The sequence below is a fragment of the Acipenser ruthenus genome, chromosome 20 (assembly GCF_902713425.1).
Source record: "Acipenser ruthenus chromosome 20, fAciRut3.2 maternal haplotype, whole genome shotgun sequence".
Lineage (NCBI taxonomy): Eukaryota > Metazoa > Chordata > Actinopteri > Acipenseriformes > Acipenseridae > Acipenser > Acipenser ruthenus.
Window position 1 is genome coordinate 10,132,830 of NC_081208.1, and position 19,735 is coordinate 10,152,564.

The following is a 19,735-nucleotide window of genomic DNA, read 5'->3' on the forward strand; positions in this document are numbered from 1 at the left end:
GTTTACAAACATTCTGAGCGCAGGAGCTGCTCTTTCACCCGAGCGCAGGGGCTGCTCTTCAGATCTAGTTGCCTGCCATAGACACATGTCACATCAGCTACATCAGACAAAATGAGCCAGTGCCATCTAGTGACACTTTGGATCAAGTTTCCTTTTGTTCTGGCAATACACTGCTGTGCACTAGATGGTGCTGGCACCTTCTAAAATGAAGACACTTTTCTGCTCCCGCCTACATTAAATATGCACTGGAGAGTAATTCCTGTGCACCTTACCACAGGCTTAAAAAAACTACTTGCAATAAGAACTACTCAGATTGATGGGAAACATCATTAAAAGGTTAAGTGACAGCAAAAATAAATGCAATTTAAATGACTTACTATTCAACTAAAGCCTTTTAATCATACTGAATTTATTCCCAGTATAATTACTTTTTAATGGCATATTTTTCATACATATATTGTACAATTTATGTGGTAATAATATTTGGAGCTCAGTCTTAATTCCTCAGTAATTGCTCATTCCAGACTATTTCAATATCCAACAATGAAATAAATAAACACTGTTTAGCCGTATCAGCAATTTTCAAACAGTCAAAAATGAAAAACAAAAACAGATTTGCTTTGTTTGTCGGTACCTCCTGAGAAATGATTTTCCTAAAATATTCAAACCTTTTCGGCTTTCTTTTCATCATGCATTTTATTACCCAATTTAATCTTTATCATGACCATTATAGAATTCCTTGCCCCCAAAAACCTTAACCGCAGTCGCTGGCAAATCCTGCATAAAAACAGCAGAGACACTGCCTCCACCACTCCCTGCTTCTCTACACAACAGCAGTAAACTTTAAGTATACTGTAGGTTTTCCACATAGCATTGAGTAATCAGCTTCAAACTTCCTTCTTTTTACTCTTCCCTTTTTAATAATTCTTATTGTGTTTTTAGAAGTCTGTGGGACTGATATATCCTGAATGTGAGTTCAGGAGCTGCTCTTCAGTTCTGCTTGCCTGTCACAGATATACGTAACATAGACCAGAGCACACAAAGTGTCATTATAGAGGTAAGAGCCAGCGCCATCTAGTGATCTGCCCCTTTTTAATCTTTTAAATACCCTGCTGTGCACTAGATGGTGCTGGTGCTTGCTAAAATAAAGACACTTTGGCTGATCTAGCCTACATTACACATGTCTAAGGCAGGTCACTAGAACTGAAGAGCAGCTCCTCAGCTCTTATTAAAACACGTACATACAATATTGGAGTATATGCATTAAGGGCCACTCAGAATGGCAACAGTATTAAAATGTTTAAGATTGTTGTTGCTTTCAACGACCTTGTATTGAATGCACCACATTCAGTTTATTTACTGTTATAATGTCCGGTGGGATTTTAGAAAAACAGGAAGCAAACAGTGGATTGGCAGCCTGTTGTAAAATACACTTTAACTTAGTGCTGCTCTGTTACACTCCACTGGTTCAAAAGAAACATTTATTTCATCTACTAATGACTTGCAAGTCATTGTAATGCATCTCGAAATCCACTGCAGAAACCAGCAGTTAAATAAAACATGCCTCTACTGCACCAGCAGTGCAGTAACATCCATTACTGTGGGCAGAGCCCTGGCATGATGCTCCCTTGAGGGTAAAATCAATCCTGTTTCAGGGGCACCTTCAGGCAACCTGCAGCTGCTCTTTCACTGTTTACATACATGAGGCTGTTCAGCCCACCAAGGCATGTCCCTCCATAGCACACCTGCTTTCCTACTTTCTGGTCTAAACTTCCTGCGTGATCGCGCTCAGCATTTAATAATTAACAGAACAGAACAGAAAATAAAAGGTTTTAAACACAAAAACAGGACACAGCACTTGAGGCCAAAATAAAAGGACAAACAAAACGTACTAACACACAAACGGTGGATGCACAGACAACCGAACAAACACGGTGAGTGAAAACACTTATTTACTTTACGTTGTTTTATTCTCTCCTTCTCTCTCTCTCCCGTTCTCCACTCACCGAACACCCCCCCCCCCCCGACTGAATGAAACGTGCATCTATATATGCAGTTGTACCGAGACTCGACTGCTAATCAATCATTCAATTGGAGTCGCGGTACAACTGCACGTGAATCAATAAAGTGCAATTCCCCGTGCTCACATATTACATTTTACACACACGTGAAACACAGACCCGCTTATATCCCGTGTACCAATGCCTATACACCAACATTTACACACAACACGTAACATATAACATACACAGGGGGGGCACTTTGCCACAGTCATTCATTCTGGTGCAGACTTGAGATGAATATACTTTTTTTTTTTTAAAGTAACTGAGCCACGACAAAAGGGGCCCCCATTCAATTGCATGGGCTGCATGTGCCTAAAACCGCTACTGTCTGCAAATTAGTTACTTATATTTTACATTACATTCTTAAACTCAGTGAACATGTCAAAAAATCAATATAAAGATAGATAAATAAAATAAGGAAATGCATTAATAAGTTATAAAACAATTTGTTTAATATTATAGGCCCTGTGTTTTAGCGGTTGCCTCTGACGATGGCTCCAGTTGGATTTGTAGCTGGACTGGGGTGTTTACAGTTCAACCTGTTTAGCTCCTGTGCTTACTGTGATTGGCTGCAAAGACAACAGGGCTAGCCAGAGATTGGATAATATTTGTTAGGTTGGTTTTTCTTGTGCATAGTTTTCCTAGTAACTGAAGACATTGTATTGTGGGAGATGTAGTTGTTAGTGGAAGTTTTAGGGGAGGCAGACAAGCTGTGCAGCAAAATTGATATGCGTATTTTTCGACTGGTGACTTATAGGGGTAGATTGACAGGACTGTCGCATCTAAAAAGCCATGAATCAACCCTCCCACTTTCTTTTTAAACTGTCTCCTGATCCAACTCAAATATTGTTTTTTTTTTCCTAAGTTGCTTTAAGTTCAGATGCTGCTCTTCAGTTCTAAAAGCCTGCCACAGATAGATGTAATGTAGACTAGATCAGTTGATATTAGCAAGCGCCAGCACCTAGCAGTGCACAGCTACATATAAAAACACTCTGGCTGATCTAGCAGGGTAATATATATATATATATATATATATATATATATATATATATATATATATATATATATATATATACAGACGTGCTCAAATTTGTTGGTACCCCTCCACAAAAAACGAAGAATGCAGAATTTTCTCTGAAATAACTTTAAACTGACAAAAGTAATTGGCATCCAACATTGTTTATTCCATATTTAATAGAAATCAGACTTTGCTTTTGATTTTTTATTCAACATAATATTGTAAATAAGAAAACAAATGAAAATGGCATGGACAAAAATGATGGGACCGCTAACCTAATATTTTGTTGCACAACCTTTAGAGGCAATCACTGCAATCAAACGTTTTCTGTAGCGCTCAATGAGACTTCTGCACCTGTTAACAGGTAGTTTGGCACACTCTTCCTGAGCAAACTGCTCCAGCTGTCTCAGGTTTGATGGGTGCCTTCTCCAGACTGCAAGTTTCAGCTCTTTCCATAGATGTTCGATAGGATTCAGATCAGGACTCATAGAAGGCCACTTCAGAATAGTCTAATGTTTTGTTCTTATCCATTCTTGGGTGCTTTTAGCTGTGTGTTTTGGGTCATTATCCTGTTGGAGGACACATGACCTGTGACTGAGACAGAGCTTTCTGACACTGGGCAGTACATTTCGCTCCAGAATGCCTTGATAGTCTTGAGATTTCATTGTGCCCTGCACAGATTCAAGGCACCCTGTGCCAGGCGCAGCAAAGCAGCCCCAAAACATAACCGAGCCTCCTCCATGTTTCACTGTAGGTATGGTGTTCTTTTCTTTGAAAGCTTCATTTTTTCGTCTGTGAAAACAGAGCTGATGTGACTTGCCAAAAAGCTCCAGTTTTCACTCATCTGTCCAAAGGACATTCTCCCAGAAGGATTGTGGCTTGTCAATATGCATTTTAGCAAATTCCAGTCTGGCTTTTTTATGTTTTTCTGTCAAAAGTGGAGTCCTCCTGGGTCTTCTTCCATGGAGCCCACTTTCGCTCAAAAAGCGACGGATGGTGCGATCAGAAACTGACATACCTTCACCTTGGAGTTCAGCTTGTATCTCTTTGGCAGTTATCCTTGGTTCTTTTTCTACCATTCGCACTATCCTTCTGTTCACTCTGGGGTCGATTTTCCTCTTGCGGCCGCGCCCAGGGAGGTTGGCTACAGTTCCATGGACCTTAAACTTCTTAATAATATTTGCAACTGTTGTCACAGGAACATCAAGCTGCTTGGAGATGGTCTTGTAGCCTTTACCTTTACCATGCTTGTCTATTATTTTCTTTTTGATCTCCTCAGACAACTCTCTCCTTTGCTTTCTGTGGTCCATGTTCAGTGTGGTGCACACAATGATACCAAACAGCACAGTGACTACTTTTCTCCATTTAAATAGGCTGAATGACTGATTACAAGATTGGAGACATGTGTGATACTAATTAGTTTTAAATATCACTATAATCCAATTATTTATTATCTTTTCTAAGGGGTACCAACAAATGTGTCCAGGCCATTTTAGAATATCTTTGTAGAATAAGCAATAATTCATCTCTTTTCACAGCTTCTTTGCTTTATTCTATGACATACCAAAGGCATGCAAGTATACATGATAAAATAGCTTTTAATTTCATCACTTTTCAGGAGGAATGAAGCATTATTTCAATGAGCTGTAAGGGTACCAACAAATTTGAGCACGTCTGTATATATATATATATATATATATATATATATATATATATATATATATATATATCTCTGTGTGGTGGACACCGAGAACTGAAGAGTAGCTCCTGAATTGGGAAGAAAACACCCTAACACAGACTTATCAAAAACAAAAACACAGACAGTGGCAATGTGCTCCGCCCCTGTGTGCATTTCTGTGTTGTATGTTGCGTGTGGTGTGTTAATGTTGGTGTATAGATATGGCTGCACGGGATATAAATGGGTGCGTGCAGCACGAGTTATTTAAAATGTATAATTGTGTTTAGGCACAGGATTGCACATCACTTCACGTGCATTTAAAGTATATAATATGCGAGCACGAGGTTGCACAATTAATTCACGTGCTGGGATTCAAGTGAATAATTAATTAGTAATTGAATCCCGGCACAACAGTATATATGGTGCACGTTTCACTCACTCGGGGTTGTGTGTTCGGTGAGTGGAGAACGGATGTGGAGAGGAGGTAAAACAAACAAAGAGAATAATAAGAAGAAGAAGTGTTTATTTAAACTCACCGTGTTTGTGTGTCTGTCCATCCACTGTTTGTTAATGTTAGTCTGTTTTGTTTGTCTATTTATTTTGGCGTAAAGTGCCGTGTCCTGTGTTTTGTTAAAACCTTTTTATTTATAATAAACCGGCGCAAACAAGCGTCTTCATCATTTCATTTCATCTGTCCTGTGTGTTATTTATCTTCTGGTTCTGACGTCACCACTCAGCCAGCCGTGTGACATATGGTTTTAGAAGTGGGATAACAGCGCCTCCAAGCGTCAGATCAGGAGAGGTGTTTTGTGCAAAAAAAAAACAAAAAAAACACAGGACTGTTTAAAAAAAAAAAAAAAAAAGGGAAAAAACTGCCTGAAGAAGCAGCAACAGCAGAGCAAAGGGGGAAAGGAGGAAGCAGGGCTGTGGTGTTTTGCCTGTGGCAAAATCAGTCACATCACCATGCACTGCTCCGTCCATGTGGCTCTTCGGGCACTGTCCCAAAAGATGGGACAGTGTTATTTATCTTCTGGTTCTGACGTCTCCACTCAGCCAGCCGTGTGACACAGACACACACACACACACACACACACTGACACACACACTGACACACACACACACACACCCACACACAATGACATGCACACACACACACACACACAGGCACATACATACACACACACACAATGACATGCACACACACACAATGACACACACACAGACACACACAATGACACACACACACACAATGTTTTAGTAATTGCAATAACAACAACTTACAAAGATTTTAAACATAATAAAAAGGTACAGGGACAGTTAAAAAAGAAGAACATGTAATTTGAAGCTAATTACAACAGGGAGATGCAGCTTTTACATTTCACAACATACTTTAACGTGCACAACACATTAAACGTGTGTGCAGCAGACTGTATCTCTGGTGCTTGTGTTTGAAGTCCAGCACTGTGTTCTCTGTAGGAAGTAAAACACTAATCAGTCCGTTCCAGTCTTTTAACCTCCGATCTTTGGCCTACCCTTTCCTGACCCCTGATGCAATTTGAACCTTCAGTGGTTTGTGTCGCCTGTGACCTCCCAGTGATGCAATCAGTCATATCTAATAGCCTGGAGGTAATGTTCCAGCATTCTCTTCAATCAGTGCAGCTCCTACCTCTTAGTGGAGCGTGAACACCTCCCAATACTGGAGGAGCAGAGACACTTCAGGGCTCCACACAATGGATAGCCTCTCAGCAACATCACAATTCACATGTTAATGGGCGCTCTTTGTTGCTGGTTTTATTTTAGTTCCTACTAATTAATAAAGTAGCTGATTGTGTTTAAAAGTAATGAATTCATTTTATATGCATACATATTTGGTTTATTGTTACTTCTTCTATTCCTTGCTAATGGTTTGCTTGTCTTTCTTATTAAACTAGTATTATATGGTACTCTTATGTAAGAGCCTTTTAAGAGAGGCCACAACAGTGGGGCATCAAAGAGCTAGAAACCAATCTGCCATGCCATGTTCCTGCAGGGGACAGGGTTCTGATTTAGCTTGTATGCTACTGTTCGATTTTAGACTGGGTCACCCCGACTTGCAACAGCCAAAGAATGACCTTCCCTGGAACATCTCTTCCCGGGTTTCAGTCTGATAGCCAGCGGGTCACTATGAGTTCACTGTCAAATTAAGAGCCATCCTCTGGGGGGTACACGATCTTCAAAATACTTGCAGTGAAAAACACAGAGGATATCAAACAATAACGGATTTCACATTTGAATCCACTGTATTAAAACTTTACAGCTATATATAAATACTGCTGCACTGCAGGAATCTATGCCTGGCTATGCAGATAATTTTTGCCATTACCTTAATGAATGTATTCTTCTTGTTTTGTAAAGGTTCACTTTGTATATAATTTACTGTGTCAGTCATCAAAACAGTTTGGAGCACCCTGTACCTCTAAGAGACATTAAAAGTGCAGCTGGTACACCACAGTGGCGTAGCCAGGATTTTGTTTTGGGGCTGGATGGAGATTTTTTGATGATGATGGATAATAACACTGGCGTTGCATGGATTTCGTGCAGGGGGTGGGGGCTGCTGGTGGTGAATCGCCTGCTTTTGCTTATGGGGGAGGGGGGGGGGGGGGGGGGGGGTTGCTGGTGTTTGATCACCTAGCTATGCCACTGCTACACCAGAGTGTAACCATGTAACTACCCCCTGTAACACTGCAGTGGATGTAAGAAATAACATCAGTAACAAATACTATATAGAACAGATGCAGTACTTCTTAAATCCACTAGGGGCAGAGAATGGCATAGGGGCAGGTTAACGGTGTACCAGATGTAATGGGAAGGGAGACATGAATCTGAGAGCTTTATTGAGTGCTTTAAAAAGTCATCAGGATTAGACTAAAAAGAAAACAAGAATACATTAGTTAAGATAACTCTGACATTTCATTTCCATACCAAGTTGCTCTTTAAGTGTGACTTTATGGTCAGAGACTGTGATGACAAAGCTCTCTGCTGTATAACCTGGAAGACTGGCAACCATTCAATCACCAGACAATATCTTAGAGCTTTAGAAAGCAGAGAACAAAGCCTGCTTCCGATGGTTCTTTGCTACATTATGCAACATTGCTATTCTAAATGGAAAGCCTGTCTTTGTTACAACACTTTGTAAGGAGGACCGGATTAGCATCCACACTTCGCATGAGATTGAGAGGAGTTGCTAAATTCAATTCAAACCACACATTTTATTCCACAAGCACTGCATTTTCCTACAGCCCTTTAGATCAAAACAGCCCCACCAGCACGGAAGTCAAAGTGCCTCTGTTTACTAGTCTTTAGCACCGCAAGAGTCCTTTCTTAGTGGTTTCAATTAAAGACTTTCCAACAGGAGAAAAAAGGCTGGTTTTCAATTAAGAAAACTAGGGCATGAAATTCAGAGGTCACATTGAAAACTCAAGCTATGACGAGTGTGGCTTCAAGTGTCATTTAATTTCCTTTTTGCCCGTTCTCTTACTGTTTGATAGTGATGACAGTCATTCTGAAGGAGTCTGGGTTCTGTTATCATTTGACCGCTGACACTGAACAGCCTTCCTCATTCCATTGAAATCATGTGACAACATGACCTTTCAACTCTGCCTGCCCCGCCTACTCTATATTAAATACACAGAGAGTATAGGATTGGCGGAAATGAAAGGTGACATTTCAAATGATGTGAATGGAATAAGGAAAGCTATTTTGTCCTGGCACTTAGGATTCTCTGGACAGGCTCGAAGCAGCTCAAAGCCAGGTACAGACTGAATCTCAGCGTGGCAGCACCCGGAACCACTCAGAAGGACTGAAAACATTCTAAAATATTCAGGGAATTTTAAAAAAGCTACTTGAAGCCACTTACTCTTTGGAGTTAATGATTTCTTTCTATGAACTTTAACGTTAAGAAATGTGAAGTATTTCATATTCGGCATAATAATCACATTATATGTAGAAAATGAACAGGATGGAAATAGGGAATGAATAGACTTTGAAAAGGATTGCAGTGTTACAGTGGACTCATCATTACAATTATCCCAATTAAGCAATTCAAAAAGATGTTACAATGTTAGGCTACATTGCAAAAAGGGTGGAATACCACTCTAGGGAGGTTATACTAAGAGTATACAAGGGTCTAGAATGCTGTGCCCAGTTTTAGTTACCTCATTACACAATTATTGAGAGGGCATACATGGAAACTGAGTAACTGTTAAGTTTATAACAGAAGGTAGGAAGCACGTTTTCAGACAGAGTTATAAATGTGTGGAATAGTCTACCAGGTGAAGATCTAAAATGACTGGATTGTGTCCCTATTCAATTAGATGCCCTAGTAGGAGTAACAATGTGCTCACACTGGAGGAGCCATGATGGGCCAAACGGCCTCTTCTCCTTCCCAAACTTTCCTTACCTTCTTATGTTCTATATGTGGGCATCTCACTCTGGTTAATATAAGCAGAGGGTAACAACAATGAAGTGATATTAGGTGTGCAAAACTGTAAGTGTGACATCCAGTACAGACAGACAGACAGCAGCCTCCATATATCCCCAATAACATGACAACAGGACTGGTCCAGCCACTCCTCTACACTGTACAATGCAGGGGTATAGTAATATGGCAGCTTACCATGTGGTAGTTGATCATTTCCTGAAGGCTCTCTCCACACTTCTCAAGACATTCCTGAAATGAAACAGAAAGAATTCAATCAGAGGGGATTTCACTGTAACTATTGATGTGTTTTCACTGGGGAATTACAGGAAAGACAGGTGGTATACACTTATTCCTCAGATATATCTCTCAATCTGGTGTTATGCATCCCAGCTATTCTATCAAAACCAAGCTATTGGCCATAGCACTGATTACATAGTCAGTATTCGTCAATATCATTTCAATATCTTCTTCTTGACAGTCTGGTGTTTGCATTCATTCTAAGTGGTCCTGGGTTCTGCTGCTCCTCTATTAAGGTATTAGTTGGTGCTGGCACGGTTGAAAGGTCACATTGTCAAATGATTTGAATGAAATGAGGACATTTGTTCAGTCCCGTCCTCTAAGCAACTTCAATCCAAGTAAAGGCAGATTTAGAGAGAATTTAGATAACTTAATATTGGATCAACAGAGCCCAGAACCACTCATAAAGATCACAAACACCACAAAACAGAAAGGCAAACGTAAAGACATCTGCAGCTCTTTAGTGTTCAATTAAGCCAATTGAATACAAAAACATTTGCTGCTCTAGTCTAAATAAATAACAACATTTAAAATCCACATTCTAGGTGTGTTGGTTTAACTGCAAGATTTAAGAATAAAACTCAAATGGAGATGAGCTTTGCAGAAGGTTTGCTAATACCAGGTGGTTTGGATTTGTAAGTAATTGTGAAATGAGTGCGGGTGGGAATTAAGCATTGTGCTGGAAGCTAAATCACAGAACTCAGAGGAATGAAATCTATTGCTAAATTAAGAAGCTAAATTACAAATAAGTCAGCTTATCACTGCTGAGCAACAAGACATACAATAAGTTAGCTTAGCACTGCTGGGTGACGAGGCATACAATATTTTGGGGGTAAATCAGAAATCTCTAGCAGCATGGGAGTTTATGTCTCTGTGTTGTCCATTTTAGAATCAACGCTATCAAATCTTGATCGCTTACCAAACTGCAATGTTGTCTGTCTCGTCACCCAACAGTTTAGGTGCCCTATTTAGCAAATACAAGTGCAAATACATTACCTGAAAGGAATACAACCTTTTTAATTATAAAAAATTCAAATCAAACTAGAAGCAGGTCAAATACTGCTATTTTACATTCAAAACAGGCTTTTCTTACTAAGAAAATGTTTCTAAGATGATAATAATAATAATAATAATAATAATAATAATAATAATAATAATAATAATAATAAAACAGTAACTCATTTTTTCTCTGACTCCAAAATCAAGCAGATTTTTAGAGCTAGGTAAGAAATGAGCTCCCATGTTAATATTTTTTGAAAAAAGTATTCCTACATTTTTCTTCTTACAGGCATTTATTTATTTTTGGCAGTGTTGTTTTTCCCTAATTAGGGCATTGTACATTGTACTTACTGAAATCATGGCGTCCTTTTTGCATTGCTGTGACAGGTCTCGGACGCCGTTCACAAACAGTTTGTTGGCATTGATGTAGGCCTTTCCAGCTTCTATCATCCCACTGCAGAGTTTCACCAGCTTCAGAGGAAAAGAGAGAGAAAGAGGACATCATGAACCATCTCCAAAACAGAGTGATAGAGGTCATCACGAACCAGCTCCAAAACAGAGAGGGAAAGATATCATGAACCAGCTCCAAAACAGAGAGGGAAAGACATCATGAACCAGCTCCAAAACAGAGAGGGAAAGACATCATGAACCAGCTCCAAAACAGAGAGGGAAGACATCATGAACCAGCTCCAAAACAGAGAGGGAAGACATCATGAACCAGCTCCAAAACAGAGAGGGAAAGAGGACATCATGAACCAGCTCCAAAACAGAGTGATAGAGGACATCACGAACCAGCTCCAAAACAGAGAGGGGAAGACATCATGAACCATCTCCAAAACAGAGTGATAGAGGACATCACGAACCATCTCCAAAACAGAGTGATAGAGGACATCACGAACCAGCTCCAAAACAGAGAGGGAAAGACATCATGAACCATCTCCAAAACAGAGAGGGGAAGACATCATGAACCAGCTCCAAAACAGAGAGGGAAAGACATCATGAACCATCTCCAAAACAGAGAGGGGAAGACATCATGAACCAGCTCCAAAACAGAGAGAGGAAGACATCATGAACCAGCTCCAAAACAGAGAGGGAAAGAGGACATCATGAACCAGTTCCAAAACAGAGCGGGGAAGACATCATGAACCAGGTCCAAAACAGAGAGGGAAAGACATCATGAACCAGCTCCAAAACAGAGAGGGAAAGACATCATGAACCAGCTCCAAAACAGAGAGAGGAAGACATCATGAACCAGCTCCAAAACAGAGAGAGGAAGACATCATGAACCAGCTCCAAAACAGAGAGAGGAAGACATCATGAACTAACTCCAAAACAGACACTCAGCAATAAACAGCACCCATTTAACAGCAGGGTCTAAATGAAAAGTATTATAGCTGTAACACAGGCCCACACAATCTGTGATTTGTGACATTCTGGTGACTTCTTAGAATTTTTCAATGTCTATCCTCCAAGCACAGCTGGTACACCATTAACCTGTACCTCTGCAACACTAGTGGATGTAAGAATAATGCGTTTTCTGCAATATTTCTAATTTAGCTGAAAAAATGGTTAGCTGTCCAAATTGGTTGTTTATTCCAAGTTGAATATTTTGTACAATATACACACAATGATCAACTGAAAACTAAAAACCGTAGACCCAAGTAAAACTGGATCATCACATTAACTGAAAGATCAAACAATACCGTCTTATAAGTGAATGTGTGTATGTGTTGAGAATGCACCTTTTTAACACTGCTTTCTTGTAAAGGATTAATTAAACATCAATAAGAGACAGGGGAAGTGGTCTGGTCAACACTGATGATGTAATGAACTTGGAGCCTGGCTCTTTCAGACCAGCAACCTGGAGGCCAGGGTTCAATTCTTACTCACTAACTCTATTAGATTAGGGACACTGCTTACAATGGAGCCCCATGACCCCAACCTCTAATGCTTATTAGTTGTAATTGCATTTTATTTGTTGTGTGCTTCTGCATTGTTAGTAATAAAACTTGGATAAGAGGTTTGCACTGGGGCTGTGCACATAATGAGTTCCCACATAGCTGATTGAGTTGAGGTAGATAAATACACCTCTGTCTGCTCACTTAGCACTGCAGTCTCTGCTCCAGATCACCAGGGTGTGTATGTGCTGACAAAGCCTTGCAAGATGATTTGCTCTTATTGTATTACTTGTATTGTAACACTTGAAATGTATTTGCTTACGATTGTAAGTCGCCCTGGATAAGGGCGTCTGCTAAGAAATAAATAATAATAATAATAATGATCCAGATCACCACGATGTGAATGTGCTAAAGCCTTGCAAGATGATCCAGATCACCAGGGTGTGAATCTGCACTGACAAAGCCATGCAAGATGATCCAGAACACCATGGTGTGAATGTGCTAAAGCCATGCAAGATGATCCAGATCACCATGGTGTGAATGTGCTAAATCCATGCAAGATGATCCAGATCACCATGGTGTAAATGTGCTGACAAAGCCTTGCAAGATGATCTGGCATTTGGCTATAATCCACTAAACTCTGAATTTTATTCAAATATTTTTAACCTTTCGAGTTCTGTGCGATTATTACATGGCTATGAGGACCCTCTGTTTGTGAGTGCACTGGTTTTGATTCATGTATTTATATCAAACCAGTATTTCAGGTAGTTTTATATGTAAACAGAATGGTGCACTCCTAAGCACACACAAACATTATATAATGTATTGTTTAGTTTAATTTCAATCATTTTCTCTAGAGAACATTTTCATACTGTTAAATAAGCACACATCACATTAATCCCATATGCAGAGGAAATTGAGCCGAACAAAGTAATATGTGATGCGCTGTAGGTTTAATATGTATGGACATGACATCAACTCTCAAATGTTTCCCAGTCAGCTCCACATGTTCTGCAGGGATGGTATTGATAAGTGCTGGATCCTTTATCTTCTGATCATGATTCATTCCCAGACATCTGCCAAACCAAAACCATTCGCTAAGACTTATCACACGGAAGCTTGCAGACCAATTTTGCATTCCATAATATGTCTAGAGAACATATACTTAGTAAGAAAGGTCCAGGGAGAAAAGTGGGCAATGAAGGTTGCATCCAAGTTATTTTGCATTTATACATTTGAACATGAGTGGAGTATATTGACTGCTTACAAATTACTTTTGCTGTCACTGGAGTTGCTTCTAACGTTACAGAAAGTGCTTCTAAGTGTGAAATTACATTAAAATGCATTCCCCTGTAAATAAATCAATAACGGGTCTCTCAAGAGTCAGTCATTTGGAAGAATCTAGATAAAGCATTACAAATGACTTCCTATTGAATCTATAATGAATCTGAAGATCTACTACTGGTAAAGCCAGCTCTCCATTTAGTCCTTGATTGAATAGAGGTATTCTGTTGTATAAATGCAAGGTGATGACATAGCCTCTAGAGGATCTGTGTTAGAGAACAGAGCCCCTCTGTGTTCTTGAGGATCTGTGTTATAGAACGGAGTCCCTCTGTGTTCTTGAGGATCTGTGTTATAGAATGGAGCCCCTCTGTGTTCTTGAGCCTCTGTGTTAGAGAACGGAGCCCTGCTGTGTTCTTGAGCCTCTGTGTTATAGAACGGAGCCCCTCTGTGTTCTTGAGCCTCTGTGTTATAGAACGGAGCCCCTCTGTGTTCTTGAGCCTCTGTGTTATAGAACGGAGCCCCTCTGTGTTCTTGAGGATCTGTGTTATAGAACGGAGCCACTGTGTTCTTGAGGATCTGTGTTAGAGAACAGAGCCCCTCTGTGTTCTTGAGCCTCTGTGTTATAGAACGGAGCCCCTCTGTGTTCTTGAGGATCTGTGTTATAGAATGGAGCCACTGTGTTCTTGAGGATCTGTGTTAGAGAACAGAGCCCCTCTGTGTTCTTGAGGATCTGTGTTAGAGAATGGAGCCCCTCTGTGTTCTTGAGCCCCTGTGTTAGAGAACGGAGCCCCTCTGTGTTCTTGAGGATCTGTGTTAGAGAACGGAGCCCCTCTGTGTTCTTGAGGATCTGTGTTAGAGAACGGAGCCCCTCAATTCTTTTAGCTATTAAAGTGAATGACGGCCAACTTTCTACCCTGTAGCCCCCGCCCCCTCCCCTCAATAGACACACACACGCACACACACGCACACACACACATACACACACACATTCTGGCAATGTGCCAAACACTCACAGGACATCAATCAGGGGGAGAGATTGAAATGGAACACCCAGCTGTTCCAAGCCAGGGAAAACAGCTGGGAGCAGGAAAAGCAGGAGTGAAATGAAAAGCCTCCGGTTTGATGGGAATATTATGATTGCTTGCTACGAGTCGAGATCACATCCACCGAACACAAAAACGTGACACCTCACAGTGGGACCATTCATGGAAAAGCACATATTTTTTCCTTCTTTCCAATTACACAAATAGTGCATCATTTGAGTGCAGGTGATGCACTTCAGTTCTTTCACAGATATATGTAACACAAGATAGATCATACAGAGTTAGTTAGTGATCTAGCCTGTGGATCAGGTTCCCGTTGTTTTTATGGCAATGCACTGCTGTGCACTAGATTGTGCTCGTGCTTATTAATATAAAGACCCTTTGGTAGATCTAGCCTACATTACACATGCAACAGAAACAGAATGCATGGTCAATACAGAGAGTTATTCTGCACAGCTCTGCAAGCGTCCTTCAAGCCTGATCTGAACATGGGCTACAGATTGCCAATTGTGCCACATTGTGTAGCAGTTTTGAGACGTTGCATTGTGAGGTATCTTGCTGTGCCGCATGGTTCCATTGAAAACCAACTGAAACTGACTTCCCTGGTATATCGCGTTGAATTGCGTAGTGGTTTTTGAGGTGTGGACCACCAGGTTAAGAGACATCCAAACAAATGGAGCCTGCTGTGCTACTTAGCTCCCCTCCCTCTTAATTCTGTAATTGTTCATTCTGGCACATGCACATTAGGCAGTTTCAGGTCCTTGCATTTACCTTCAAAGGACACTGTTCATTTAAAAGCATCTGCTGCAAATGGAACGATGACATCATCAATGCATTACACTGCAGCTGCAGCAGCACAAGCAGCTGGTTAGCTCATTTGACACACGAGGTGAACATGAGTGCAAATACTGTACATGATTGAATTTCATTTAGCTGAACACAAAACCGGTGCTTCTTTATATACCCTACAATCCCCATTAAACTCAGAGGATCATCCATAACTATTAAACACTCTATAGTACTGAATTTAGAAATACTGAAATAAACCAAAATTCGTTAGCCCATCATCAATAAAATGTATGGTGTCTAATTTAGAATGTCTTGAAAATAACACACAGAAAAAGATTTAGAGCCATATACTGTATAGTCATTTCCTGTACAGATGAATGTTTTCATTGCTCTGGATTATTGCCACCCTTGCTGTAGCACCAGTACACGTGCATTCCAGACAGCTCTTTAACTTCTACGATGCTGCACACTCTGGACAGGCTCTGGTCATTCCTCATTAGCAGAAAACAAGTGTTTTTTCATCACATTCCAGGCAGTATTACTCACTTGGCTGCTATGGTAAGACATTTACTGTACCGTATCCTCCAGAGGTTCTATATAAAAATGCTTCAGTGAATTACACAGCCCCAGCTATTCCATGACTTTATCACACTACTGAGACAATCAGCACAATATGAAATGGATTCTGCTTAATTAGTGTAAATGACCGTCTCACCGGCACATTGCCAGCCGTTTCCAGTAATTAAACAACAGGGTTCAGTCGTGTAAAAAACACCCTGAGGATTGACAATGTAATTGTGTACATTCTCAGAGGTCTTAGATTAGACAGCTATTGTCTATGTATCTACTGTGTTTTTAACATATTGGTGCATATTTAAATTGCGTTAATGTATATTTTAAGTATATCATTTCCTACATGTACTGCTGTATAAACATGTGGGTCTGGAGATTTGTGGGTCTTAAATCTTTAAATAAACTGGGAGGGCTCAAAGGGCCTTCTTTTCTCAGGTAATGGCACCATTCTTTTTAAAATGATGCTATAAATCACACTTTCTGCAATTAGCTTTATATATCCCTTTAATCTTAAATTACATTTATTTTCATACTGCATACCACTGCGGTTGATTCGTCCAGTGAAAAATGTTCCTGGAACAAGCACAATCATTCGGGTCTGCTGTATCTGTGACTACCAGAAGTCATGTCCTCGTTAGAACCTGGCGGTAGCACTGCACCGATGAATCTGTTCAGAGTGATGTCTCATGCCCAGAAATGTAAATAAAATCCCTTCATTTGCTCTTCAAGCACCAGCCAAGAACAGCCTTATCTGAAATTGATAAAACCAGTAGACAATATCTAACTGACAATATAATTTCTTATTGACAATACTCTTTGCTTTCTTATTGTTTTAAGAGTTCTGTTCCTCTGTTTTTGCTGTTGCAGGCCTTACATACAGTAGAAAGAATCCACAAGACAGAATTGATTTAGAATAAACATGCTGAATGAATTAATGGCAGTCCAAAGGGAGTGATGGGATTATATTGAAAATGGCCCTTGCTGACTGATCTTAATGCTTACTCAACTACGAGAGCCTGCCCATGGACAGCATGTGGTTTCTATAAAACGAACCACAAGCACATAAACAAAAAGAGCCCACTGGCTGTGCAAAGTGATACAGCGCCGTTAACTTCTTTGGTGCACTGAATGCTCACAAAAGGTGAAGGAAAATGGAGTGGATGCAGTCAGGCAATATCCTAGCAGGAACCATGCAAGCAAGTACACCGAAATCCTGAGCTGAAGAGCCCTGTGCCTCTCTCAAGCAGACACTGACAATTGAGCCACATTCACTGTTCACATCGTGAACCGAATTTCTAATAATCACTGCATGCACATACAGGAGGGTCCTCATAATCATGTAATATTTGCACAGTCCAGGTTATAAAACCTAGTCCATCAGATTATAGCTAAATGCAATCATCTATAAGAGGCTAGGAGTGTGTGAGAAGTCTGATGAAGAGTGGGCGCAGTTATTGTGTTCACTGTGTACAGGGTTAACGACAGACAGATGGACACGATTAGCACATAAGGTTCCCCATTCATTTTTTAATGTGGGCCCCAAAAATGACTTCCTTGGCATATTGACCATCTAGGAAAAGTCCCTACAGTTACAACTGAAAGCATGCAGAGAGAAATGAAACCTAACATATGTATCGTGGTTAAACAGGAACAAGACCATACTGTAGGTTCAATTCTCTGTAAGGGAAAAGCCTGAAATACTGTACAACTGTGTCACATGTAATGTACCTCCAAATCAGCCCCCCCTCCCCTTTAGAAAGTCTGGGGAATCTTTCTGCAGCAGATGTATTCAGAGCACTACGGAGATGCAGGGGATCTGCAGGATGTATTCAGAGCCCTATGGAAATGCAGGGCATCTCCAGTTAGCAGATGTATTCAGAGCACTATGGAGATGCAGGGGATCTCCAGTTAGCAGATGTATTCAGAGCGCTATGGAGATGCAGGGGATCTCCAGTTAGCAGATGTATTCAGAGCCCTATGGAAATGCAGGGGATCTCCAGTTAGCAGATGTATTCAGAGCACTATGGAGATGCAGGGGATCTCCAGTTAGCTCTGTAACCACAGCAGTCAGGGAGTTTGTTTTTTACTCTTACCTTGTCTAGCTTTGCTTCAATTTCAACCACATCATTTTCCACCTCATCTATGGTGGCCCTGCAAAAAGAAAAAATGAAAGGAATTCATATGAAATCTTTATAAATCCCCACATGTTACCATGGACCTCGTGACTTCTCTTTTGACTTGTGACTGAAAGTCCATGAATAAAATGTCAAATTAGAATTTTACTCCAACTCATTCTTGTTCCAATAAATTATCAACTAAATGTAATTCATCTGATTGCCAGCTTACATGACAGAATTGTTCGTTTCACACTTGCCAGTATCACAGATGTGAGGCAACACCAACATCTATGAAGTATAGCCTTGCTTGTAGCACCCCAAGTAAGAGTAAAGCTCCACATAGATACCTATAAAGTGCTCAAAGTAACCATAAGCAATCACTTAACCATTCACTAAGACCGCCATTGACTTCACGCACAATCCATTTTCAACACGTGTTGTTTAGGTAGTGATATAGGATATTAGGGTTTATACAACCAGAAGAGTCATGACTTTAATTGATAATAATTGATAATAACACAATAATTGATTACCTGTTGCAAGAGAACAGGCAATCAGTTTACCCGACCGGATTGCCACATATCTGTTTTGGTATTAGTCTGTAGATCTGAACCCGGTTAGACCGAATCCTGTTCAGATTAGAGATCTGTTACGAGTCCTGATCAGAATCTGTACTGTGCTAGCAATGCCTCTTCTAGTCTTTGTTTATGTTTTTGATACATATACAGTGCGATTCAGAATTCACGCAACATTGTTGTTTTGCATTGTTTTCAATTCTGCTTAAATGGTGACATTATTAAATGCTCTAAAATAAATCCAGCTGTGTTTACCCTGCAGGAGGGTATAGGTTGATCAAAATCAACCCGCTAGTTTTTATGACTTGATTGTTTCACCACATTGCAGAACAGATCATATCAGGAGTGCACTTCACTGGCAGTCTAAATCTGAGCCTCTATTCTCACTTCAAATTTCACACACATGGTAGGAGAGTGCACACGCAGTGGGAGGCTCTGAACCTTTGTGAGAGGCTATGTTTTTAAAAGAACAGCAAACTGTACTTCCTCTAGCAGATGTTATCTGCATGAGAGAAAAAAACAGTAAAACACAAACAGAAGTCCTGCAATATGGCCAGTACTTATCAGCACACGTTGACAACTGCATTAAAAATGGGCTTGCACCAGAACAGGCAGGATTATTTAACTCATTTCTCCCGGGATTCAAGCATTTGGAAGTATTGTACACGTGTGTACTGATGTGTACTGATGTGCTCTTATGTGCCACCATGACTCAATTATTGTATGCTGAATAGGAGAGCAAGCAGCTTTATTCTGATTCACGTTTTGCATACATGTTAGATTAACGGGGCTTCCAGCTATTTATCTGAGTACATGGTGACTTAGAGTCATGGATACTCAGCCACTGGAGATCAATAGAAAACAGCTCCCTGATGTCAGGTGGCATCATTCAGGACATTGAGAAAGATTCTGCTTAAAAGAGCTGCATTTGACATGTTGAAT

At 40.3% G+C, this 19,735-nt stretch overlaps 1 protein-coding gene across 1 annotated transcript in view; it reads right to left on the minus strand.

The window, feature by feature from the left end:
- LOC117425708 (arf-GAP with coiled-coil, ANK repeat and PH domain-containing protein 3) overlaps nt 1-19,735 on the minus strand; it is a 185,592-nt gene that overhangs the window by 87,510 nt on the left and 78,347 nt on the right. The window contains exons 2-4 of the mRNA XM_058993464.1: nt 18,195-18,252; nt 10,866-10,985; nt 9,414-9,467 (exon numbers count right to left, since the gene is read on the minus strand). Of these exons, the coding sequence (XP_058849447.1) occupies nt 9,414-9,467; nt 10,866-10,985; nt 18,195-18,252 (232 nt within the window). The remainder of the gene's footprint in view (nt 1-9,413; nt 9,468-10,865; nt 10,986-18,194; nt 18,253-19,735) is intronic.